Source organism: Rhodamnia argentea, chromosome 6, assembly GCF_020921035.1.
Source record: "Rhodamnia argentea isolate NSW1041297 chromosome 6, ASM2092103v1, whole genome shotgun sequence".
Classification (NCBI taxonomy): Eukaryota; Viridiplantae; Streptophyta; class Magnoliopsida; order Myrtales; family Myrtaceae; genus Rhodamnia; species Rhodamnia argentea.
The window spans coordinates 31,623,081-31,647,899 of NC_063155.1; the positions used below are offsets into that span (position 1 = coordinate 31,623,081).

The 24,819-nt window shown below is 42.2% G+C and overlaps 4 protein-coding genes across 6 annotated transcripts; 2 read left to right on the forward strand and 2 right to left on the reverse strand.

The window, feature by feature from the left end:
* The first annotated feature begins 4,535 nt into the window (after positions 1-4,535).
* LOC115745976 (pentatricopeptide repeat-containing protein At2g30100, chloroplastic) lies at positions 4,536-7,495 on the forward strand. Its single transcript, XM_030681638.2, has 2 exons — positions 4,536-5,754; positions 6,438-7,495. Exons 1-2 carry the CDS (start codon positions 4,996-4,998, stop codon positions 7,209-7,211), a joined length of 1,533 nt encoding a protein of 510 aa, XP_030537498.1. The 5' UTR covers positions 4,536-4,995; the 3' UTR covers positions 7,212-7,495.
* Positions 7,496-8,018: 523 nt separating this feature from the next.
* LOC115745973 (probable inactive receptor-like protein kinase At3g56050) lies at positions 8,019-12,787 on the reverse strand. 2 transcript variants are annotated; one of them, XM_030681635.2, is made up of 10 exons: positions 12,304-12,787; positions 12,026-12,164; positions 11,363-11,434; positions 11,107-11,250; positions 10,875-11,015; positions 10,080-10,687; positions 9,551-9,667; positions 9,278-9,468; positions 9,042-9,174; positions 8,019-8,878 (listed from the first exon to the last, which is right to left on the reverse strand). In XM_030681635.2, exons 1-10 carry the CDS (start codon positions 12,413-12,415, stop codon positions 8,253-8,255), a joined length of 2,283 nt encoding a protein of 760 aa, XP_030537495.1. In that variant the 5' UTR covers positions 12,416-12,787; the 3' UTR covers positions 8,019-8,252. The 2 variants fall into 2 exon arrangements, with proteins under 2 accessions (XP_030537495.1, XP_030537496.1); XM_030681636.2 differs by lacking the exon at positions 9,551-9,667 and having other exon boundaries at positions 12,304-12,781.
* A 3,092-nt stretch (positions 12,788-15,879) lies between these two features.
* On the reverse strand, positions 15,880-17,502 carry LOC115746090 (protein NODULATION SIGNALING PATHWAY 2-like). The gene has a single exon (XM_030681812.1). It carries the CDS (start codon positions 17,500-17,502, stop codon positions 15,880-15,882), a length of 1,623 nt encoding a protein of 540 aa, XP_030537672.1.
* Positions 17,503-19,547: 2,045 nt separating this feature from the next.
* Positions 19,548-23,596, forward strand: LOC115745982 (LRR repeats and ubiquitin-like domain-containing protein At2g30105). Of its 2 annotated transcripts, none has more exons than XM_048281426.1 (10): positions 19,548-19,893; positions 19,984-20,078; positions 20,388-20,585; positions 20,704-20,814; positions 20,928-21,028; positions 21,438-21,575; positions 21,876-21,924; positions 22,074-22,139; positions 22,905-23,024; positions 23,106-23,596. In XM_048281426.1, the coding sequence occupies exons 1-10, from the start codon at positions 19,698-19,700 to the stop codon at positions 23,214-23,216; spliced, it is 1,185 nt and encodes a 394-aa protein (XP_048137383.1). In that variant the 5' UTR covers positions 19,548-19,697; the 3' UTR covers positions 23,217-23,596. The 2 variants fall into 2 exon arrangements, with proteins under 2 accessions (XP_048137383.1, XP_030537511.1); XM_030681651.2 differs by having other exon boundaries at positions 19,560-19,893; positions 20,388-20,549.
* The last annotated feature ends 1,223 nt before the right edge of the window (positions 23,597-24,819 follow it).

Sequence of the window (24,819 nt, forward strand, 5' to 3'; positions counted from 1 at the left end):
TTAGTCGTGCCATCTAGGACGGTTGGTATTGATTAAATGATGAGCAGTCTTGAGGAGAATAAGATGAACATAAAATGACTAGAGAAGTTGAAGTTACCTACTTAGAGGATTAGATGTTACTTCCTTGAAATTTGATAAAATAAATAACAACACTACTCGAATTTCGATTTCTCGTATTCTTAAACACGACTCGTGTTTGAAATGGAGTTCGACGAAAAGATAAAGTCAGTTGTGTCATGTGAGACTTAATTAAACAAACATGACATACATTCCACATAAACTAATATCATCTGGACCATTAATCTCGAGGGTTGTATGGACCACATCATAAACGGTTGAAATTGACTTTCGAATTGTACATTCTCTTCCACCCTAAGTTTTCCCGTTTCTCTTGAAGTACACCATGCGTGACATTGTTTTCATGCGCATCGCAATCAGAACATTCTTGCCACGCATGTTACCCATCAGGTTTTCCACCGCCTTGCTCAACAAGTCTAGACAACGTGCTCTCTGACATATTTCCATCGAATAGGAAACTGGCATAGCAAAATCTTAGGCATAACATGAGTAAAAGGTGTCGATTAATGGACCAAAGAATACTTGTTCAAAACAGAACTTTTGTCATCCTCTCATCCGCACCGAAAATTCCCTGTTCTGTTCTCTTTCCCCTCGTTTGGTTTCTAACCATGCTATGTTCCTTTCTTCGAGATGAAGGAAACTGCGTTAAGGTTAAGACCTTAATGCTTGATGTCCCTGATCAAGTCATCCCTCTTAAGTGTAAACAGCACGATACGACTGCGATCTGATGATCTCTCACAGCTTTGAATCGATGACAAACAAAATGGAAAGCCAATTCTCGTGCCTCCGAATGTAAACGGGGGCATCGGAGTGAATTTCTGCTGCACATTTTACGGTCACTACAGACCCCTATGGAAGTAACAGGCCGCCTGAGTTGTTTGGCATTCAAGAAGTGCGATAATAAAAACGACAGCAAATGTAGAAGTACCTCACAATCCAGAAGAGCCATCCAGCGGATGGGTGGCTAGAGCAAGAAATGTGTTAATTTGTTATATTAACAGACCAAAGACAAGGAAGGGAAAGCAACGAAAGAGCCTTGTGTCAGCTGTTTCCATCCCACAACAGGCCCACCCTTTACTTGCAGGACTTTAAATCCCCACTTCACGTTCAATGGGGGCTCGGGTGAGATGTGAAAACAGACTCGAGTTTTGTTGTGTTTGATGGAGTCAAAGCACGCATTAAAAAGGAAAGGAAAGACCCCGCGAAGCAAGAGCGAGTGAGACAGAAATGGCCACCTCCTTCCTCTTCTCCCGCGGCATTACCGGGACCTCAACGGCCATGCCTCCCGGGGCGCAACCACAAGGATCGCAAGATGCACTTCGCTTCTCACCAGATAGTCGATACGCCCTTCATGGAGAGCTCATGTTGGTCATGCTCATCCTGGTTTTCTCCCTTCTCCTCATCTTCATCATTTTTCTTCCACGTCTCAAGAGTGCAAGGAATTCAGAATCAGGATACCCTGACTCCACCATCCAGAGCTGCGTCTCTCCCCTGTATACTCACAGTAATCAGTAGCACAAAAGGATGGATGCAGACCGACCGTTGCTTCCCTGCTGCAGGGGACATGCTACCCTTCTGCAGAAGCAGCATGCTCTTTCTTCCGCTGGATATACGGTGCTACAGCTTCTCTTAGATGTTATCTGTACGTGTGTCAGTTCACTTTACCTAAATAGAGCTACTAACTCTGCTAGTACTAATCTCATTGGCTTGACAGAAAGTGAAGGTAAAATTCACACGGCTTCTTGCTAGTCTAAATTATGTAGTCTGTGCAAGCTTATTTTGCATTCATGAGGGAGAGAGTCCAACAACAATTAAGTATAGCAATTCTTGCTACCACCTTACAGTTTTCTGAAGATAAGAACTCCTATATCCTCTTACAGTTATCTAGCTTTCAATTCAATTCCAGGTGCCAAAGCCGTAACCAATACCTTGATGTGCTATAAAATATGCAAAGTTGGAGATTGCTGAAAGAAGCGACAAGGAAAATCTCTAAAGCAGCTGATATGAAATCCAGATGCTACTCCTTTCAGAAAACTGTTTTAGATTGTCGGGCAGTCCCATGCCTATCATTTTTTATCTCGTCCCCGCTCACAATTTTTACTTTTAGTGACATTGAACCTTCTCAAGTTGATGGGGAAACTAAGTTCAGTCTAAATTTCCAAGGAAAACACATGCAGCAGTGATGACAGGTCCACCAGTTGTTCGTACTCGGAGTTCAAATTGCAAGAACTTGAAAAACTTCAGCTCAGGCCCAAGCAGTTAACAAACAATCCTTCATGGCCAAGAAAGGAAAATCAATAATAAAGCTAGTTCACAAATTTGGTTTATATCCAGCAGGTTACTATCTTGGAATGGAAGGATGTGATGTGAAACCTTTATCCACGGAGACATGAAAATTCCCACAACACGTTGCAGTAACAATCTGTTTGAGGGCAGAATGAATTGCTTTAAGTACACAAAAGTAGCGACAACTATGACATGGCGTGAGAGAAAATTTTCTGGGTAAATAATACTCGAATGCTGCAAAATTTACAGCACTTTGTGTAACCCACTCGCGTTACCTACTATAACGATTGTCGCCTTGGCCAAGACGCATTGCCAATCCCTGACCTAAAAAGCAAGGCTCCCACCAATATAGAAGCTAAGGGAACTGTGAGATTGTTACCAAGCTCAGACCTCAGGGGATGTAATTCCACCAGTGCAGATGCAAGAGAGACCTTCAAGAAACCTGAAAGCATCTCCCAACTTCTTTGGTTTTAACCAAATGAAGAAAAATAGGACGTAAACCTGTAAACAAAGCAAATTGTACCAGTCAGGCCACTGCTCAAGCAGTTTTTAGTTTGCGGTCAATGATGAATAATAAAAAATTGAATGGACGACAACCCGAGGTATGCAAAAAATGCAGCCGAGACCACTGCTATGCTACCAGCTTACAATTTATTAATGTGGTAAGGGATTTTACGATGGCCAAACCACCTTCTAATATGAAAACAAGCAAAACAGGTGTCTAAGCATAAGCTTTGCCCTTTTTTCATTTTTGGATGCCTGGGTGAAGGAGGCCAATCAACACTATGTCACGCAGTTAATAACTATGTTTCATCTGAGCCTCGACCAAGGATAACATCATCTATTGAATGAAGGAGATACCTTCACGCAATTATCCAATTTGGCATTAACCACTCTAAAAGTATTTCTCAAGTAGGCAAGGGGCACATCCCATGACATTGAACAAGTTGCAAGCACACCTTCCCGTTAATTTTTGCAGAACATACTCGAACATGCCGGCGTAACACCAGAAAAAAAAAATGGGAGTTAAGATTACTACACCATCTCCAGCGCGGAGGTTGCATATTACTGTAATTGCTATTGGCGAAGTTGTCCAGTTATGTATGCACAAGGTAACCTAATTGTGAAATCATAAAATAGTGGCCCTTTAAGAAGATCTCTGGAAGAGAGATGAAGATGATTTCAGTTTCAGAAGCTGAAGCAAAGTTTCGTGGAAACAAAATAGAAGAGGAGAAGGATCAGCTGATCAACAACAAAAATCTAAAGAAACTGATTCCTCCACTAGATTGAACTGCTTGACAGGGTAGATCACTTATCAAATAGCTGATGTAAGAAGCAGACATTCTGATTATGCTAATATAAACGATTCCATCCCATCAAACCTAGTTCACCTGTGTTGTATAAAGTTTCCAAATGCCAGATCCCACAAGAAGCATGCGTACGACGTTAAGCCCTGGAATTGTAGCAGCTAACAGGCACCCTGATGCCCAGAACTGCAATGCATTAGCAATAGCCACTTCACCAAACAGATAACCCAGGAGAATTTGAAGAAGTTGGTTAGTCGTCAGATTACCTGAACAGTAGCCAGCAAAGCATGAAAGTAGTCCGATGCTCACATGCTTTAAGTTTCCAAATGAGGAAAACAAGACGATTTAGATGTAATGAACAGCTTGAAAACAGCAATGGCTCACATAACTTGTTTTGCTTATAAGGACTGCTTTGAGATTGAGATACAAATAAAAATGGGCCTCATAAGATGGATTTGATTAGATTGAATCGAGAGAATAGATTGATTACTCGAACATCTATATATACTACGAAAGATGTACGAGTTCAAGGATCAAACACTAATGTTTACATCGAATGTGTTCTCCCCTTTCTTATTGGAGCCGCATCTTCTGAGAACAGACGAATGCTACAAAGTACAAACCACAGAGGATGACAACAAACCAATTTGTCGAAATTCTTGAGTGCAAGACTAACTAGAACATGGGCCATGATCTGCCACATTACTAGGATGGGCCGGACCTTGCCAGCTTTAGAGAATGGGCGGGCTCCGCCTGGATGTCCTCACCGAGTGTACCAGGACACGAGCCGATATAAGAATGGGTCGGACCAAGTATCGGACTGGACTGTCGGAGTCCGAAGTCTGACACTTGACAGTTGACAGTGTCGCAGCCATTTTTTTTTTTTTTTGTCTTGCAGCGAAGCGTAAAGGACAGCCACTGAAGCGAAGCGACGACAGCAACCGGAACCGAGTCCTGACTATTTACTAGTATGAGCACCAACCTCCCCACCAGAACCTTAATCTCGTCAGTTTTCTGGTCTCTGTTTCACCGTTCGCTTTGGTGTAAGTTCTTTGGCTCTCTCTCTCTCGTTCGGCTGCAGTTATTCTTTGATTGTTTATTGATGAAGGGAATATATGCTTGAAATTGTCCTTCCTTCGAATTGGCTGAACTGGAGTTTACTTCTCCCTTTGGGGTGCTGCGAAACTCGGCGAAAAGGAGCAAAAACCATAATCTTTTGAGGTCTCCTTTTAGGTAAAGCTCTCGTCAACTGAGTGTCTCAAGAATTCCTCTGAGTTGACGTGAGCTTCAACTCTTGGTGTCTCCAATCTTGAAGACTGATAATATGGCCTTTGCATATGGCTTTGCTTCTTCCACGAAATTGAGGTTTTTACCTTTCCCGTCCTTTTCACATCAATCGGCTGCCCTTCAGCTTTTTGCGACTCCATCTAAGCAAAATTGCACCATAGCTTGTTATTTGAGAATACGATCGGGAATTCGCAGCCAAAAAAATCATCCCTTTTCCACCACTGGAACTAGAAGGTTCCCCAGATTTTCGCTGAGCAAGCCTCTGGAATTGGAGCAATTCGTGACGAGTGATGATGAAGATGAAATGAGCGATGGGTTCTTTGAGGCAATCGAGGAATTAGAGCGGATGACGAGGGAGCCGTCTGATGTTCTCGAGGAAATGAATGACCGTCTCTCGGCAAGGGAATTGCAGTTGGTGCTCGTGTACTTCTCTCAAGAGGGGAGGGACTCGTGGTGTGCACTTGAGGTATTTGAGTGGTTGAAGAAGGAGAACAGGGTTGATAAGGAGACCATGGAGCTCATGGTTGCGCTAATGTGCGGTTGGATGAAGAAGTTGATTGAAGGAGCACATGATGTTGGTGATGTGGTTGACCTTCTGGTTGACATGGACTGTGTTGGCTTAAAGCCTAGCTTTAGCATGATCGAGAAGGTGATTTCGCTGTATTGGGAGGTCGCAAAGAAGGATGAGGCAATTCTGTTTGTCAAGGAAGTCTTGAGGCGCGGCATTGCTTATTCCGATGATGATGGCGAGGGTCATAAAGGAGGCCCAACTGGGTATCTGGCTTGGAAGATGATGGTAAGCTTATGTCCTTACTTTGCTGATCTTATGGTCCTGTTTAACGGAAATTTGTATTAGTAACTATAGGCGGTTATTTGTTAAGTGCGTTTGGGTGCTATAGTTCTTCCTGCAGCAGTTTGTAGCTGGATGGGTGGTATTTTTGACTGGTTACATTGTGTTCTATATCAAGATTATATAGCGGGGTCATGTAACATAGTCACTGTGGCATATTCATGTCACTTATCATAGAAACGTTCTTGTGAGCTGGGCAGGGTTAGTTCTGAGGGCAGAACTGAACCTCCCCAGCCCTAACCAACTCATGGCCATTGGAAGAGGGTACTAGAGCAATTGGTTCTGGAATCAGCCAGTTCCTAGTTCAGCATGTGAACTGGTCTTTTACCTTTTTTTTTTTTTTTTTGCATTTACACTTATTTTAGCTGTAGGCGACTTGAGAAATGACAAGATGCAGCAACTCTGTTCTTGAGTCTCAGCAAAAGGAACATGTAATTTTTCACCATTTTTTTTTTACTTAACTATTACTTGGGATTCCAGGTTCTTGGAACATTGAACCTACCTGGTTACCATGTTGAACTAAACTGAATTCTAAGCCCTTCACAAAGGAATCCTGACCTCTGTGACTCTTCTTGGCAAGCAAATTTTGGACTTTTAGCAAACTTTAATTCCTGAACTGTACATGTCAGGTGGACGGCAACTACAGGGATGCGGTCAAATTGGTGATACATCTCAGAGAATCGGGGCTTAGGCCGGAGGTTTACAGCTACCTCATTGCGATGACTGCTGTGGTTAAAGAGCTAAATGAATTTGCTAAAGCCTTGCGCAGGCTGAAAGGACTTGCTAAGAATAGTTTGATAGCTGATCTTGATGTTGAAAACGTTGCTCTAATTGAGAAGTATCAGTCAGATATCCTGGCTGATGGCATCTGCTTATCCCAATGGGTCATAGAAGAGGGAAGCTCCTCTATTCGTGGAGTAGTTCATGAGAGGCTTCTTGCCATGTATATATGTGCTGGTCATGGTCTTGAAGCAGAAAGACAGCTTTGGGAAATGAAGCTTGTGGGTAAGGAAGCTGATAGTGACCTTCACGACATTGTTTTAGCTATCTGTGCTTCCCAGAAGGAGGTCAACGCTATAGGACGCTTGCTTACTAGAACGGAGATTGCTAGTTCTATGCGGAAGAAAAGAACCTTCTCGTGGTTGTTGAGAGGCTATATTAAAGGTGGACACTTTGATGACGCTGCCGATGCTCTAATTAAAATGCTTGACTTGGGTGTGTATCCAGACTATTTGGACCGGGCAGCTGTGCTGCAGGGCTTGAGAAGTAGAATTCAACAATCAGGAGATGTGGGTGGTTATCTCAAACTTTGCAAGCGCCTTTCCGATGCCAATTTGATTGGACCTTGTCTGGTGTATGTCTATGTTAAGAAACATAAGCTTTGGATCGTGCGGATGCTTTGAATGGTTCAGATAAAGAGCTCAGAGGCTCCTATATCCCACTTTTTGTTTGAGGTCGATGACTTCTTAAGATACAGCGCTAGATGCCAGTTGTTTAGCTCTGGTTTCTCGCTTTGTAAATTCTGTACAATGTGTCAGTGTCTTGGTTACAAAATGAAGGCATTTTCTACACGTTGGTGTCTGTAAACACGAGGAATTGTTCAGTATATATTTTGTCTAATACACAAATACATGAACTACGGCCTACAAGTATAATTTTGCATAATATGGTTTTAATATTTACTCGTCCTCCGCAGTGCTTTTATGTGCATCGCTGTCTCTCTTGATTCACTTATTACAATTTATGCTTAGTGAGCTAATATGACTTTGGTCTGTTCATAAAGTACCGTCTTTGTCTTTCTGCTATGTAATTAACAGATGGAGCTATGTATCTGGTGTACAATACTTAATTGGTTATGTTCATTGGAGTTGATGTGGAATTAAGTCGGTAGACTTTTTCTTGGTTATCCAAAACCAAAGATGTGTTTCTGCAGTTGAGCAAGGACTTACCAGCTGGGTGTCTTGTAATAGTAACTTCTAATATGAGTACAAGGAGTGATAAAGATAACTATCCTCACCACCTGTTATTTGGTCTGCAAGAGTATATGGCAACCAGGGCAACAATTTATTTTGTGCAGCAGTGCATCTTCATAGAGAGATATCGGTCTTTCCTGAAGAAATGCTCTCCAAAATTGAAGAGCTTCCGAGCAATAAGAAGCATTAGAACAGAAGGGAGTGAGAACAACGGAGATGGACATTGGTGGGTCAATATAAGAAAACAATCTTTGGTGATTTTTATTGGCGTGATCTCACGAGTGACGTAAAAACCAGGTTTTGCATTGCAGAAAGTAAAGCAAACCAGAGTGATTCCTGTACTCATTTTCATTTATCTACAACTACCGCAAACCTCTAGAGAAATACTTAGTGCATACTTTGCACAAGCTGCTTCCGATGCCCACAGAGAAACCGGGTAAAACATTAAAGACCTACAGCACATCTTATAATTTACCCCCGAGGTTCAGACTTCACCTCTTCGCTTGATACTGTAGACATAATTTCAAGTTCTGCCCACCAAAGGGGAGATAATTTTGGGGAAACTGCATCAGGTTCCATTGTTGTGATCTCTTTCAACTTGGTCACGACCTCTCTCATTCTTGGTCGCTGGTGAGGATTAGGATTGAGACATTCTCTCATCACTGCAAGCAATTTTCGGAGAACATCTTCTTGAAAAGATTTCAAAGTTGGATCCACCGTATCTTTTGTGGGCATCTCCCCTCTAAGACACTTAGACGTCCAGTCGGCTAGAAAACCTCTATCCATCGAGTACGGGATCCTGCCGGTTATTATTTCGAACATAATGACGCCTAAGTTGTACACATTACTCTCTGGATCAACTGTTGGTGTTTCCAAGAATTCGAGAGCAGCAGATCCAATTTTTGTGGCAACTGAGTCATTGCAGAAACTGAAATCTGATAGTTTAGCTGCATAGTCCTCGGTCAGGTACACGGATGAAGACTGCAGATTCCTGTGTGCTATTGGCGGTTTCAGCTCATGTATGTACTCAAGGCAGTAAGATATGCCCATTATTATCCGTAATCTCATCCCCCAGTCCAAGTGCTCCGATTCTTTGACTGCATGACGGACAAAAGAATCATCAAAACCAACAAGATATTATCGGGATTTGACTTTCTGCAATGCACAAGCCCGACCCCACATAATCTGTCCATGCTTCTTCCCATTAGTTGATACCTCATTACTTGGATACCAGGATATTCATAAGTCAAAAGTACTTACTGTGCAGATGCTCAAAGAGAGTTCCATTTGGGGCATACTCAAAAACCAACATTCTCGTGAAAGGCTTCTCCTCCTCACAAAATCCGATGAGGTTCACAAAATTCTTGTGGTTCACCTTTGATAATGTGTCTATCTGAGGATTGACGAAAGCCAAATATTCAGCGATTCAGTGTAAATGTTTAACTTCCACAATATTCTAGCTCAAAAGTAGCAGATAAATAGTGTTGCTCAATTACCTTCTTCCTGAACTGGGCCTCGAAGTTTTTTGACCAGTTATTAGGAGATGCAGCCGCGCTTGATGTCACAGCGATTTCAACTCCACTAGATAATGTCCCTTTGTAAACTGTGCCATCCGATAGGGTGCCGATTATATTACTGAAATCCTCACAAGCTGCTTCAAGTTCGGACCGCTGTAGTTTAGGTACACCTGAAGTGAAAACACCCCGCCATTAAGAGACAAAAAAAACTTATTGGCCCGGAAAAGTTGAGTAATACTTGCACGGTTGCACCTGAGTGGAAGGACTGGAAGATGAAGTTTGTTCTGTATATGTGCCACACAGTAAAGGAGGGTGGGAGTTCCCCTTCACTTTTCCTATGACGTAGATTATGGAATCCAAAATTTGACCCTAGTAGGATAATCATAACCTTTTTCAGTGAAAAAGACTAGATATTACAGGCAAAGACAAGTGACTTTTCTTCAGAACTGCCATTTTCTCAAGCCTATTCTCAGAAGATTCAGTTACTCAAGCAATATGTGCTATAACAAGATCAATCTTCTATGCTAGAGCTTCTATAGTTTTGGGAAAGCAAGATTAGTCTCTCACTCTCTTGTCAGAATATTTCGGATGCCATCCCTACAAATGTATCTTGGTCTTACATTCTTGGAACTCTCTATAGTGAATTCAAGATCCTAACCCTCTTGCTGATTGACTTATGCTTCTAGCCTGCTACTGAGTTGCTACACTAATTGCTTGGAACTTTTTACTTTTACTACAGCTATCGGCATATTCCCTTGTTTCCCTCAAGAACAATGATTACCTGTTACAAAAGCTTTCTGCAGTTGCCCACTCAACCCTGTGGCCCAAGGTTTCACTGTGACCACCTTATGGCGTTGGAAGAAGAACACGGCAGCAGCCAAGATTAAGATTACTGCTAACCCTGCAATTATTGCGACAGAAATGATGACCATTTGATGCTTCCTGTTGGAGTGAGTACTAAGATTTGGACCAGAAGTTGAAACAGGAGGAGGCGCTGTGATCCAGTTCTTTGGGGGCGCAACAACAGGATGCTTTGGTAATGTCGGTGCATGAACAGGTGTGATAATTGGTGAGGGTGAAGGAGTCAGAGAGATGCTCCGAGGAGATTCTGATGGGGAAGAATGGAGAGGCTTCAATGGGGAGGGTGATGGAGCAAATAATGGTTTTGGTGAGAGAAATGGGCCCCCTGAGGGTGCTCTTGAATGTGAATTTGGTGAAGGAGATGGTGAAGATGACTTGAGACCATGGGATGACGGTATGGGAACAGGAGATGGTGATGCTTCAGAACTCTTCTTATTAGGTTTTTCCCCACTGTTTTCGGATGGTGTCGGGGCCTCTATTGCCAGTATCAGCCTCCTGTAAGTTGCAGTTTGAGGATGCACACCATTCCTAAAGTGGATATCAAAGATTACCAATAATGAGATACAAATAGGATAGTCAAAACTCTATAAAGTAATAGTTTGAACTTGATTTAGGTCAAATTCCAATTGAACATCTGATGTAAAGAGTGTGTATTATGTAAAAAATGAAGCTAAGCAACCACCACCATATCAGCAATAAGCTCCAATTCTCTTACCAGTTAATAGACATGCCGTTAGAGTCTGCTCCTATGGCAAGATTACTTTCTTGCGTTTCATGCATCTGCGATTCAGAGATCATCTTCAGCTCATCTATTTCAGGAGATATACAACCCATGAACTCATTGTTGTCAAGCAATCTGCATTAGAAATGAAGTAATCAATTTGATCAGGATCCAGCATATTCCGACTTAGAAGGAAGTGAACAGCACGGGGAATTAATGAACGTACAGGGTTGTGAGGGACAGATTATTGCCAAGCTCAGAAGGAAAAGGACCGCTAAAATTGTTGTATCCCAAGTCCAACACTTCCAGCTCCTTCAGTTTTGTAATCTCCCCAGGGATGTTTCCCCAGAAAGAATTATTGCGTAGAATACTGCAGAGGAAGGAGAAAAATTAGACTAAATATCCATATTCTGGGTCCAGTATCAAAAATTTATGAGAATGTATCTATTTTTTTTTCTAACCAGCAGCATGTGTATGCTTACATGGATTTTACATGAGTCAGCTTCCCCAGTTCAGGAGTTAGCATTCCCTCGAGACCAAGATCTTTCAAGTTCCTGCATGGAGCGTGAGGCAAAGTAATTAGATGAACATAAAAATGGAGATGAACATTGAAAAGAAGTATTTAATCCAGATCTAAAGCTTAAATTCTGAGCAGCTGTAAATGCTTTGACTTTGTCATGAACAGACCAGCTGTGGACATATTTTTGAAAAAGATATTGAGAATTGTTATTGTGCCTGAATTGAAAGATTGCAACGTCTAGCTAGACCATGATCTGCACTTCTTAGAAGGCGAAAAGCACAGATATCCTTTTACCAGAAGAATTTTCACGTTTTCTTCTCAGAAGAAAACTGATTAAAATGGATGCTTTTTTCCTTTGTCTGAAGCATTGTGACCATACAACCACTGCATAAGTTGACATATTCCAGATTTACCAGAACCAGTATGCTGAAATGCAGCTTAGATTTCTTTAGTGAGCATCCATAGGGAAAGAAACTAACTGTTTGGATCCTACTTCAATGTATGAACGAAAGCTACATAAACATATGCAGCATTCTTATTTATGTATGAAATCAGCGTGCATTGTGATGGTACCCCAAATCCTCACATGTTGCCTTAAGCCAAAAGAGTTTTATGTCGAACTCACAGGACCACTACTTGTCCGTCCGAGCACTCCACACCAAACCATGAACAGGAATCGACAGCTCCGACATCATCCTTCCAACTCGATAAAGCCCCATAGGGATCTCTCGACACTCCCTCGCGAAATCTTAATAATGCCTCACCTGCGTTATGACACATCTCAATCCGTTCATATTTTCCCCCGAAAAAGATAAGAAAATAACAGAGTATAACTTCGACCCAAAAAAAAGAAAAAAAAAGAACAGAGAGTATAACTGGAAGGGACATGTATAAAGCTCGCACCTTCACTGTTGAGAGACCAACAGAAGCTCAGATTCTCGAGACAGAGTAAGAATACCGCCATTAACACCACGATTCGAAGCTTGGCTCTATTCGTTCTCAACCGGCCGTCCATCTTTCCTAGTTGTCCCCCGTCAAGCTTTGTCCAAAATATGATGGAGGAAGATAGCTTCTGTATTCTTGTCAACTTTGACACCCAGAAGAGGACCAAAAAGAAAGGCTGAAAAACTACCGACTTTGTCGGCGAGAGTCTGCCCGAAGACCGGAAAGGAATGTGAAGAGAAGCAGAAAGTGATGGATTCTCTGCAGGTGCAAGCTAGCTTTGGAGAGGAAGAGAAGAAACCGCGTCTACCGCTTCATGGGGTGAATTTTTCATGGTAAGAATCCAAGAACAAAGAACTGAAGAAACTGGCTTTAATGTTCCTGCGGCGGAATTAGGCGCATGTCTGTCTTGTTCCCAAAGCGTGTCGTTTTAACCAGTCTGTGTTATATTATATATATAACGCCGCCCAGCCCACAGCCACGTGCCTCTCACATGCTATTCAACTTTCCCTTCCTCCGCCCATTTTTGAGGTCTACAAAGCAGGGAAAGAAAAAGAAAAAAGGGAAAATTCATTGAGAGAAAATATAATTTATTTAGGCGAAGCCAAGTTCTTGCGGATATATGCGAATGGGCCTGCCTTTGGATGCAATCAAAGTCTTTGGTGGCGAGATTAGTTTAGTGTGAAAGTGAAACAATTCGTTGCTGCTGCATCAGCAATCAGCATACCAGGTCATGTACATGTGCACGCTGCATTATTCTTGGACATAATGGTACCGAGAACAATGTGCGGTGCGGAGAGAAAAGTGTTTGGTGTCGAATGCAAGAGACTCGGGGTTTTAAATACACGTCGCACTTCCTTTCCATTACATTGCCTTGGTTGACCTCTTCCCATATGGTCTTGAAATTTTAATGTTTGAACCATTCGTTTACCAAACTCATTGGCTTTGGTATTGTTTATTCTGTAGAATCCTGCATTTTACGGTTACTGGAACAGGTCTGCGTCAACTGAGGTATAGGGAAAAGGACTACAAACTCTGGGAAATTATGCGAGCTTGGCCAGCACAAATCATAATGTCAAAAGTGACAGATACAGATCTTAAGTGCCTTTCACTTTGTAAAAGTCAGGATTAAGCAATCACTTTCTTTATGTTGTAGCCGAAGCGGAGAAAGTTAGAAAGCTTGAACCAGTACTTTGCCAACGCCTTTCAGTTTATTGATTCGTGCTCTGCAGATTGCTGGAAGACAATACTTTCTCACCACTCAAGTTAGATGGGAACGTTCCTTCAATCCTGCATGCGGGTTATTCAGCGGATGTACGCCTGTTAATCTCTTGCAAGCTCACAACTTTCTCCTGTCTCGCGTAATTATGACCTATTGTTATGCAAGAGAAACGAGTGTGCTCTGAGAATAGTAGTAAAGTTTAGCTTTGTGCTAGACGGGTCACGACTACAAGTGTCAAGAATAGCAGCAGCGATAATTCATGCAGAGTTATACAAGAATGTTGATCTGGAGAAAGAAAGACGATTGTATAACATCATCTATGGAGTAAAGCAGTGGACAGCTTCAATCGAGTTGCAGTAAAGGAATGAAAACTAGTGTCTACTCGTGGATTTTGGTAGTTCTGACAAGACCCCACCAAAGTATGCTGATTATGGTGGACTCCGTGCAACTAAAACTGCAGTATTCAAATCATGGCTTGGAAGAGAAGTATTCAACAGAACGGGTTTTACTCTTTAATCGGAAGAGGGAATAAGACGATGTTGACTTCTAATCTTCTGAGAGTGTATGATTGAGATGAGACCCCATTGTGATTGGGCCAAAGTTAAAAAGTACTTGAAGGAAAACAAGGGAATGCTTTTCCTCTCTAGCGAGAGATTGAGACCGAATATTCAAGCAACAGCGACTGTTGCTCTTCCCACTGCGTTGGATTAAGATCCACTATTATAAATTTTGCTTCAACATATGTTCTTCCAAGGCTTCCCAATACCCAGTGAGAAAATTAAGGAGAAAACAGAAAAAGATGCTTCATTAAATCTTTCTAGTGCCTTTTGCTCCGATTCTAATGGTATTAGGGTGTCTTAAAGAGTGGGAATGTCGCCAAGATTGCGCTGCATTTGCGCACACTTTAGTCGAAATTTGTAACGCGATGGTTTCCTCCTTTAAGCCTTACTCTGAATTGAGAATGCAATGAAACAGATTCAGGCCGTATTCTACACGATCTTCGACAAGTAGCTTAGGCATTAAAAAGGGTGATATACAATGAGGTTGAAAAGGAACTATGAGGGGCCGATTCGCTACGAGGGGCCAGGTATATGTGACTTTGAGAACAGAAGCAGTTTCCTCTACCTTTTTGGTCACATGTGTTTGGTTTCTGTTGGGCAAATTTGTCACGTATGGTTGGATCATCTCATGAGGGCCCTTCTCTGTTCCTCTCGTCTAATTTACTATACTCAATCGACAAATGGGGCAATAACAAGCAAGATCCACGACGGGATCACCACCATTTTTTAACACATGGTTGCTCCTGATTACTCAATCTTGTTTCTTAATGCAGGTGTTGCATTTATGATGAGTGCGACTGGGACTCCTCATCTGATGTGGGCCTCACTTTTGTCAAACCTTTTGTTTTTTCGCTTTAAATAACATGATCAAGTCATTTGGAAAGTGCTCTGCGACCTGTTCAACCTGTGACATTGAATCTGTCATGCCATATCCCAACTGGATTGTATCTTTGTTATTGATTGCCTTTTTGGCCCAGGTTTCACGCGGTCTACTGAATTTCTAAGAACTTTGCTGGATAAGAGGAGGCATACTTCCGCTTTTTGACACAACACTCTGCTCCGTAATTTTGTGTGCCGACTCTTGAATCTTGATGGCTTAACACTTCGTTGAGTATTGCTGTGTCAATGTCCCTTTGGTGGGACTGGACAAGAAGCTGAATTTCTCTCCACATAGCAAGAGAAAAAGCTAAAAGAAAAGGTACAAGAATCAAATAATCGGTAGAGGTTCCATTTCTTTTGGGGGGGCTGAAAGGGAGTTGTCTAGTCTGGGGAGACTGCTCGTAAAAGCAAAGCTTTGGAGGGTCACACGCACGCTCAGAGAGAGTGGCCAGGCCAATCAATCATTGCAGTGTTGCTTTCTGTATCTTCTTTGATGCGCACACCTAACGACTTGTGGCCTTCTGGGCTTGTGGTTCTTCCCCGTTTGCAGATGCACAGGAGTTGCACCCATCCATCTCTTCTGGTTAGTGAAACGGAAATCTTTGCTGGGCCTAGCTTGAAATCTAGTATTCTAGGTGTTAATTGTTGTCCTGAGGCTTAGGATCTCGATGGGCCTCGAACATCCACGGGCTTGCTTGCCTTCTCACATTGCAGTTCAATTAAAGTTACTGGTTCTTGAACATTGCTGATTGAATGTATTTGGCAACAGAGTGAGAAAACCAATATCATCTGCCAAATGAACGTGTACTGATGCATTCCTGTGTACATTATTTACCCACTAACATGATGAATGAATGTGGTGTTTTTCTTACACAACTATGTCCAACTAGAAATTCTAACAAAAGTGCTTCCTCTGTAGCCCAATGCCATTCGGTTCTCTTCAGCCCCTTCAACTGTGACCCAACATGAACTCTCCCCACCTCCCAGTCTCACAAGCTCTTTTGCCTCCACTAATTGGTGCTGGCTTTTGCTAATTCTCCTAGCCTCCAAACCCATCTCTGAAACCGCAACTCTACTTGTCTCACCACTTTCTTCCCAATCCTGATAATTTGTCAGGGAAGACACATAAGGACCCATAAAGATGGACTCCAAAGCCCTTCTTGCTTCTGTAAATTGGCCAGGACCTGGAAAATGAATCTCCATCGTTTCGAACAAGGCTTGGAGGTCCACCAATTTCTCTTCAAGGAAAGCTCCATATCCGTTCCTCTCTCTCATTGCATCATCCTCCATGCCAATCCCATCACCAACAGTTATGATCCCTTGGTCACTCCTACCAATAAAACTCTTGGCAACTTTGAGAAACTCGGTCACATGATGGATGACGTCCCTCCTCTTTCTTATGTGAGGGAGTCCCATCATGCAGTTAAAAGCTAGCCATTCCTTCCCTTTGCTCTTATTTAGCTCTGCCACAAGGCCTTGTATGTTGGTTTCCGCCATCTTTAGTCTCAATCCAAGTGACTGAGCATGTTCGGTCATCCACCTGTTTATCCCTCCTTGCCTTTCTGTGACCGAGCCACAGCCGCAATCTGCTTCCATCCACCTTAGAGATGTCAAACGCACCTCCTTCTGTCCTCGTCTTACAAGTTCCTCAAGAAGAGGTGGCCATTGCACCCCTTCGCCAATGTCGAAATCGATTATGTGTAGTTCGTGGGTATCCTCAGGAATTGCATCTAGAATTAGAGAATTTGCAGTGAAATGAGCAAATCTACTGACAGGATATATTTGATAGAAAGCATGAAATGCGGCCTCCAAATTCTTCATGGACTGACTAAGGTGCTCTCCCTGACCATCTGAAGCTCTGATCATGTAATGTGCAACACGCTCAAGGCTCGTGCCGGTTGGACTACACTTTTCCGTCAATCGACTCGAGATTTCTCCTGCAAGTACTTGTTGGTTAGCCTCTCTGGCCTCTCCATAGGCCTTAAGGAGGTGGAAAATGTTCAGTTGGTCATCAACTTCCATATATTGGCTAGGCAGCACGATGGATGCTTCAGCTGAGATGGCGCTTAAAGCTGGTTCACTTGAAATCACTGAAGGAAGGTTCAGGGTCCATGAATCATCTTCTTCAGTGAATTGTGAAGAAGAATTGCTTTCACCTGGCATCCACTCACATACGTCATCGACCATATCAACCAATAACGTATCCAGTAAGCTGCCATCAATATCCGGCAAGTTCAGCGAGTACTGTTCCACCGGAAACACCAGTAGAAAATCATCATCTTGGAAAGGAGAAACCCCCCAAATCGCCCTGGGAGGAGAAGAGAGGGTTACAGAAAAGGAAGTATCAGACAAATTCCCCATTGAAATAGTCGGAGAATGAAACTCGAATCTGCTCATCTCAGCATCCATGCCCTGAAAACCCAGCTCGACTGCTTGAAAAGGCGAGACGGCGGTGAAATCACAGTTCTGCCACAAGGGAAGAACATACTCGGTCTCCATCTTTTTTGCTGATTGATTTTGATCAGAAGGGCTTGTTGGTCTACCAAGGCCTTAAGGATTTGCACGTTTTATGGCTAAGATTACACACTAGAAACCAAATTGCCGATGGAAAAGGAAACACTAAAAAATTGTAAACATTTAGGTTAGCGCTACATGTCCACACTTTTCTCCGTAACTCTGTTCCTATGACTCATGTTTTCCCGTTCGAGGCATCTTCCTCCTTTGGCAGCTTCTAGGAGAAGTTTTTCTTGATGCTGTCTACGGCCAGGATATGCCAAAACACAGGTCGCGTTACATGGAACGCTTTCATTTGACGAGGCCTCTATTCCACCATGAATTATCTATTTGAAGGACGAGCCTTTCAACATCTACATCTCTTTCAAGTATTATATTAGAGGCATGATTGATCCCTATCCTTTCAAAACTTACCCACCTTGAAAGAGAGAGAATAAAATAATGGTCGAACGTGATGTTTGAGTAACTGACTCGGACCATCTTAATGGAAGTACTTAAGCTCAGAATGTACTAGAAAGTATGTAATCTTAGATGAAACCATCTTCATCCGAGGGGGGACATGATTATGCAAAAGCCAATAGAACGAATTGTATGTTGGGTTCTCGATCATTAGCTGATGTACTTGGGAAGGAAAGGGCAAAACATGTATAAGCCTGGACATCAGAACTCACACAGATTTCGAGGGCGAGCTTTCATTTCTTCGCCACGAATTTGTCCCCTGAAACATCCCTGTGAAGTAGTGTCTATTAGGGCAAAAAGAAAAGATCTTGTCGGGTTAAGGGAATAGCAATTAGAGAATCAGAGGCACGTATCTGCCACGGAAAAGAACCGTCTCTTCGCTGTCCTGTCCACTTATGCTTGTCATATCAGACACCCCTTCTACATTCTAGGACGCGTCTTTGACCACAAAACAGGCCTCTGCTGCTTGATTTCTCCTTCTGGTCCTGGATTGACTCGAGCATATTCCGCTATTAACAGAGAACTACCCGATTGACCCATTTACCTAAATCTGATTGACCGATGACCAGTCAAAACACGGGTCAATTCCGGTTGAAGAGCTCCCCCCAGTGACAGTCTTGATTCGGCATATGCTTTGGCTCTTCTCTTGATGATTCCTAATACTAAGCTTCGAGTTTTTCTGGCCATTTGAACGACTCTATAGCAACGCGAAAATTCTGATTTATGTCTCTGTAGCTGATCAATCCGAGCCTTTTCATATGTATGTAAACAGAGCTTGTTTCCATTTATCTAGCGCGACATACTATGAATATTTCCCATTTATCAAAGAGAAGTGGATCCCATCTAAATAATAACGAATACCAGCTCAGTACCCTATTTGGTACTCTATTTTATTCTACTTTGATGTGAAATTTTTCAATTTGAATTTTTTTAGCAAAAAAAAAAAAGTTATTTTTTTATATATAAATTTGTTAGTTCATGTCTTTAACATTGTTGTCGACATCTAAAATGATAAAAGTTGAGAAGTTATTTTCATTTTCAATTTTAAACAAATTAAAAATTAAAATACTTAAATTAATCACTCCAAGGGACTTTTCATATGTGTTTTCACCAAACAACAATTGCCTCAAAGTTGCTTCTCCAGAGTATAATTTGCCAAATAGTCTTTGCATTTGCCCAAAGCTCTTTAAGCTAAACTCATTTGCATTTTTCCAAAGCTCGTTGAAAAAGTTAGAACCAAAAACGCACCCTGGATTGGAGGACAGTCATGCCGGAGACCAGTCTCGATGCCTTGTCCTTGAAATGTAAGAACGTCTCGATTCCCCATTCTCAAAAGGCTCCATCTTTTTAATTTTTCGCTTATTTTCTTTACTCATAATAAATCACCATATTAAAAAGACATGCTATCTTGCGTAATATCGTGTATAGATTATACCCAGCCGAATCGGCCAATATGGATTTGAAGATTCACAACTTCAAAAGATGCAAACACTTGTTAAGAGCAAAAAATGCACAATTTCATCTTGCTTGGAACTTTACGTTATCTCGCCCTAATGTCTTATGGGTGTTCTTACTGAGCTAAGAAGATAATGGAAATTAAGTCACTAGACAAAGCCTATTTCGGTCCTTTTCTCCTCCTCTTCTTCTTCTTCTTCTTCCTCCTCCAGAAGGGATACAGAGCAGAAATCGGAAAGCCCACGACACAAACTTGAGTTCAGAAAATGGAAGATCGCGATCAGACTCCTCCGAGTAGCAATCAGGATTCGGATACAGATGCCAACATCAGTATTACGGTTAAGTTCGGTGGAAGATCAATACCTATCACTCCGTCACTGGACTCGTCGATCAAAGATGTCAAGTCCCTCCTCCAACCTCTCACCAATGTCCTCCCTCGTGGGCAGAAGCTCATTTTCAAAGGTTTGCCTCATCTTCCCGTCTTCTAATTATACCCACGATATCGTTCTGCCTGCTTCGACGTTATGCATGACTGAATGTGCTCAATTAAAGGGAAGATTTTGGACGATTCGATGACGTTGAGGGCATCGGAGGTGAAGAATGGGGCTAAGGTCATGCTCATGGCTTCACAGGGGCTACATCAAGGGGTATTGTTGTACCACTTTCCCCTTCTGATTTCTGAAAATTCTCTGATTTTAATCGTGTCTTTAGCGTTCAGAATCTTGCCTTTGTTTCATGTGAATGCAATCATTTTAGAGCTTTCAGCTTCTTTCGCCTCAAAATACTGATCTTTAGGTTGCTATCTGTCCTTTGGGTCCCTGAAAATTTTATCTTTCAGCTAACAAAAATGTGGAGCATTGAGCGGATACGTTCATATACGGAGCCCTTTTTCTGTCCCCACGATTTATCAACAAGTGAGTCTCTGGAGATTGTAATGGTATACTCTTTTCTAACAGGAAGGTCCCATTTTGAAAGCAGCGCGAGCTCAGCCAATTATAAGGGGGACAAACCGTTCTTACAATGTGGCAAAAGAAAAGGCTGTGGCTACTGTTGATAAGACGCATTTGGAACGGTGGAAAATCACTGGAGTTGTTGCATTGGCTGAACGCAATTTGGAGGTATTGATAACTCCCTTATTGCCTGAAGAAGAAAATATGTTGTTTAAGAGGCTAAAAGCTTCAAGATTGTTTGATTGATTTTACTTACCCAATCAGATTCACATTTAAGCTCTCGAATTTATATTAGTTTATTCTTGATGCTTGGTGCTTAAAGCTCATACCAGACGAGGTGTGGACTTGTGGACCTTCTACAAGGATCCTCGATATCTCTAACAACTCTGTTGAATATGTGCCTCCACGAATTGGTAGTTTGACTTCCATGCAGGTACTTAAATCTTCATATCGTGTCATTTCTACTCCATTTCCAGTACCATTTCTTCATCAAAGAACATTTCAAAGTGCTCAAAACTTCCTTTCGTATGCATCTACACCTTGCAGAAGTTGTTCATGAATGCTAATGGGTTATCTGATCAATCCATTAATTGGGAAGGTCTATCATCTCTCAAGTTTCTGACAGTTCTATCCATGAATCAAAATGAGTGAGTAGTCCCTTCCTGATGAGTTTATTTGATACCTCTGTAGTATAGGAGCTGGAGCACGGGCTATGTCCATTGCATATGCTATTCTAGTGGCCGTACTTGAGATAAGGTGGACTTTAGAATTTAGCAGTCACAGGCACAGTGATGGGAGAGAATCCAGTTTGATAGAACTGGTAGCTGTATGTGAGCTTGACTTATTTTACTGCAGTCTGCGTCACAATAGATGCTGGAAAATAGTTGTTCTTGCTTTCCATTTAATTCCTCAAATATTTGTTCGGGCCACATTACTTGTAGCAGTTCTTTTCCCCCCTTGTATCGCCTCTTCTAGCGGTTGATCTCTGTTATGGGTTTTCCATGCTTTACGACTCTCTGGATTTCAGCGTCTAGTACTGATGCCAGTTTGATGCAGCTTGACAGCTCTTCCTCCTGCACTAGGTGCTATTAGTTCTTTGAGGCAACTGTACGTTGCTAACAACAAGTTAACTAGTCTTCCCATGGAAATAGGACATTTGACTCAGCTCGAAGTGCTGAAGGTCAACAGTAACAGGTGAATATGCTAACGACAATCTCTTGTGCAGATACTTATTTTTGCAATCAATTAGGGATGGCAATATACCACCATTCTGTTCTGTGGGTCATTTTCTTCATAGTAAAAGGTTCAATTAACTCTAAGATTTGTTTCAGATTCAGTTTAAAGACCGCATCTCAAATGCAACCTCGAATTTTTGTGCTAGGAATTGAGATCAATTGTTTGGAAAAATTTTCATCTCACGAAATAATTCGATAAAGAGGAAAAGATGTTGGACTGGATCTGTATTTTTAACTGTCTGGTCTTCTACATTTTCAGGATGAGCACCCTGCCTACACACATTGGCGACTGCATTTCCCTTGTAGAGGTTACATTGGTTTTTCTTGTCCTTTTCATGTCAAATGATTCATCTCTTCTAGAACTTGAATTCTAAAGTATCTTCTTTCCTCATCCAGTTTGGTTATCATTCCTTGTGTAAGATTGTATGGTTTTCTTGATCGAAGTTTGACATTGCAGGTTGACCTTTCATCAAATCTTTTGTCAGAACTACCTGAGACTCTTGGCAACATGCGAAACCTAAAGGTCTCTATCCTCCTTTTGTTCCAACTGTTTCTTCTCTCCCCAAGACTTTTACATATCTTTTTAAAGTCATTTCCACTGTGGTATCTACTTGTATTCCTGCCTAAGAGGAATGTAAATGGAAGACAAACATGGGGGAGATATAACTTGGTCTTTCTGCATACAGCAAGGAAAGATCACGCTTCATCTTTTTCGCTTTTGTTTTGGACTATGGTGGAGGATTTTGATGCATATACTTCATATTGTCACATGCATTTGTCTGTTTGGTTAAGTTGTAGGTATGCTGTAGTTGTGCTGTGCTGTTTGGTGCTGGAACCGGGCGAGGCAGCTTCCAATGAACTGCTGCAGCTGTGAAGGTGCTACAGCCGTGAGGAGATTGCCAAAGCCTATAAAAGCCATAGCACCCTTTTCCACAGTTGTAGCTGCTGTGGAAAAGCTGCACCAAATGGGCATTTGCAACTGTCATATTCTTGCATATAGGTAGATTAGATTCTGAGTGGAAGCTACCATACTTCTTGAAGAGTCCTGCTTATCACGGAAAATCATAGAAGTATGATCCTTTCAAGGATTTCTACCTTGAAACTTCAGTAAAATTTCTAGTAGCTTCTGCCTGTCAATTTGCGTTCTTCCAAGCACCTATTTGTGATTGGTGTCCACTTTTTGCTTCTCTATGTTTGGCTGTGAGTTGAAGGGATAGCCTCTACGCAACCTTTTCATGCTTTCCCTGCTGATTTTCTGATGATTGGTCGCATGGATGCTGCTGTGCAGGCGTTGTACCTTAGTAACAACGGGCTCCACTCACTTCCTGGCACACTCTTTACTTCCTGCATCCAGCTCTCTACATTGGACCTCCATAACACGGAAATCACGGTGGACGTTCTCCGTCAGGTGTGTACCCATCCTTTACCACTCCCCTCCTGTGGTTCAATGAGTGGCATCTGGTCATTTCATAATAACTTGCATGGGCAGATTGAAGGATGGGAAGGTTTTGATGAACGCCGGCGCTCGAAGCATCAAAAACAACTAGATTTTCGAGTTGTGGGCTCTGCTGAATTTGATGAAAGTGCTGATAAAAAGTGATGGTCCGATTCTTGTGATTTTAGGAAATGGGAGATGTCTAATCTTGCAAGACGACCATCATAGTGATATAATGAAGTATTGATTTCCATCGAACTACAACAACTTCCCATGCGTGGATTATATATGAGAGGCACGCTCACAAAGGAAGATCTTCTATCTTCAGAACAACAATTTTTTATCAGAAATTGTCTTTGCTCTTTGGCCTGGATTATTGAATGTGATCGTATGAAAGTTGAAAATGCACACTCCAAAAGGAGAATTTCCGTGGTATAATGTCATGGCGTCTAATGTTTTGCTTCATGATGGTTTATTGCTTGATTCATGCTATCACTGTTGCACTACAATTAAAAAAAAGACAATAGACGTGTTGTATTTAATTATGACGAAATGTCTATACTTCAAAACCGAAGCTTTGAGTCTAGGATTGTTACTAGACCTAAGTGGTGATGGTGACCTCCTTAAAATTTCATATATTCCGAACAGGTGCTGCGAAAACTCGTGCAATATGGATTCAGTCTACAATAGAGCTGCTGCAATAGAGGAGTATCACAGGGCATCTTGATGTAAATGATCCCCGAATCGCTGTTACCTACCTGCTCACTTGGTACAGTGGCAACAACTAATCCCAGAATTCAGTGTGCGTACCTAAGCTAATAGCCTATACTGACCACATATTAAGATTTTGTGAGAGCTAAACTGATCGGCTCTTTCGCTAATTCACCTGAGTAAGTTTTTTCCGTTACTTTCACCGATCCATGCACGTGTATTTATATTGATAGATACACCTTTACCTCACTAGGTGATTAGAGTCAGGGTTGCACAACAAGAACCACTTGAATCAGGAATCACTCGAACCAAGAACCACTTGAATCAGGAACCAGTGATGGGTGATCCGATTCTCGATTTTAGATGGAACCGGACGGACCGGACCAACCGTGGGAGCATATAATTCGAGTAATATGTCTTTGTTTTAAAACAAGAAAGAGGGCACTGTCAGGAGGCCTTCACGCGACCATAGGCATGAGCAGAAAGGGCAAAAACAACAAAAGTGAAGAAAAGGACAAAAGTATGGTATTTTTTAAGCAATCACGGGAGGAAATAATGTTTGTTTCCTTTCTTTGTGACCCAGGCCTCTCACATATTAAAGGGACCCTGCACAGATGAAGGTCGCTCTCTCAGTCCGGACACAAGAAAAACGCAGAAAAAACGGAGAGTTGAGAGGAGACAATTGAGAGTTCGGAGAGTCGAGAGCACGTCTCTTTTGCATCCCAACACCAGCCGCCCCACCGGAACACTAAGCTTTCGGCAAACTCGTCGCACCTGACCATTAATCTGCAACTCTCTGTCACGATATCTCTTGGGCTATGAGTCCTACCGCAAGTTCGATGCTCATCTCCGACTCCACACAACCCCCATCCAGCCGCGCCTTACAACCTGTCTCTGCTCCACTGTGATTACGTCTGCTATTCTCCGCCTTCCCCTGCTACTTTGAGACGTCGCCGAGCCAGTGGCAAATCTTTGATCTGCTACCAGATATCCCTCTTGATCCTTGTTCGCCACCGATCCTTCTTCACAGTTTCTAGAGTTCGTTTACTGTTTGCTC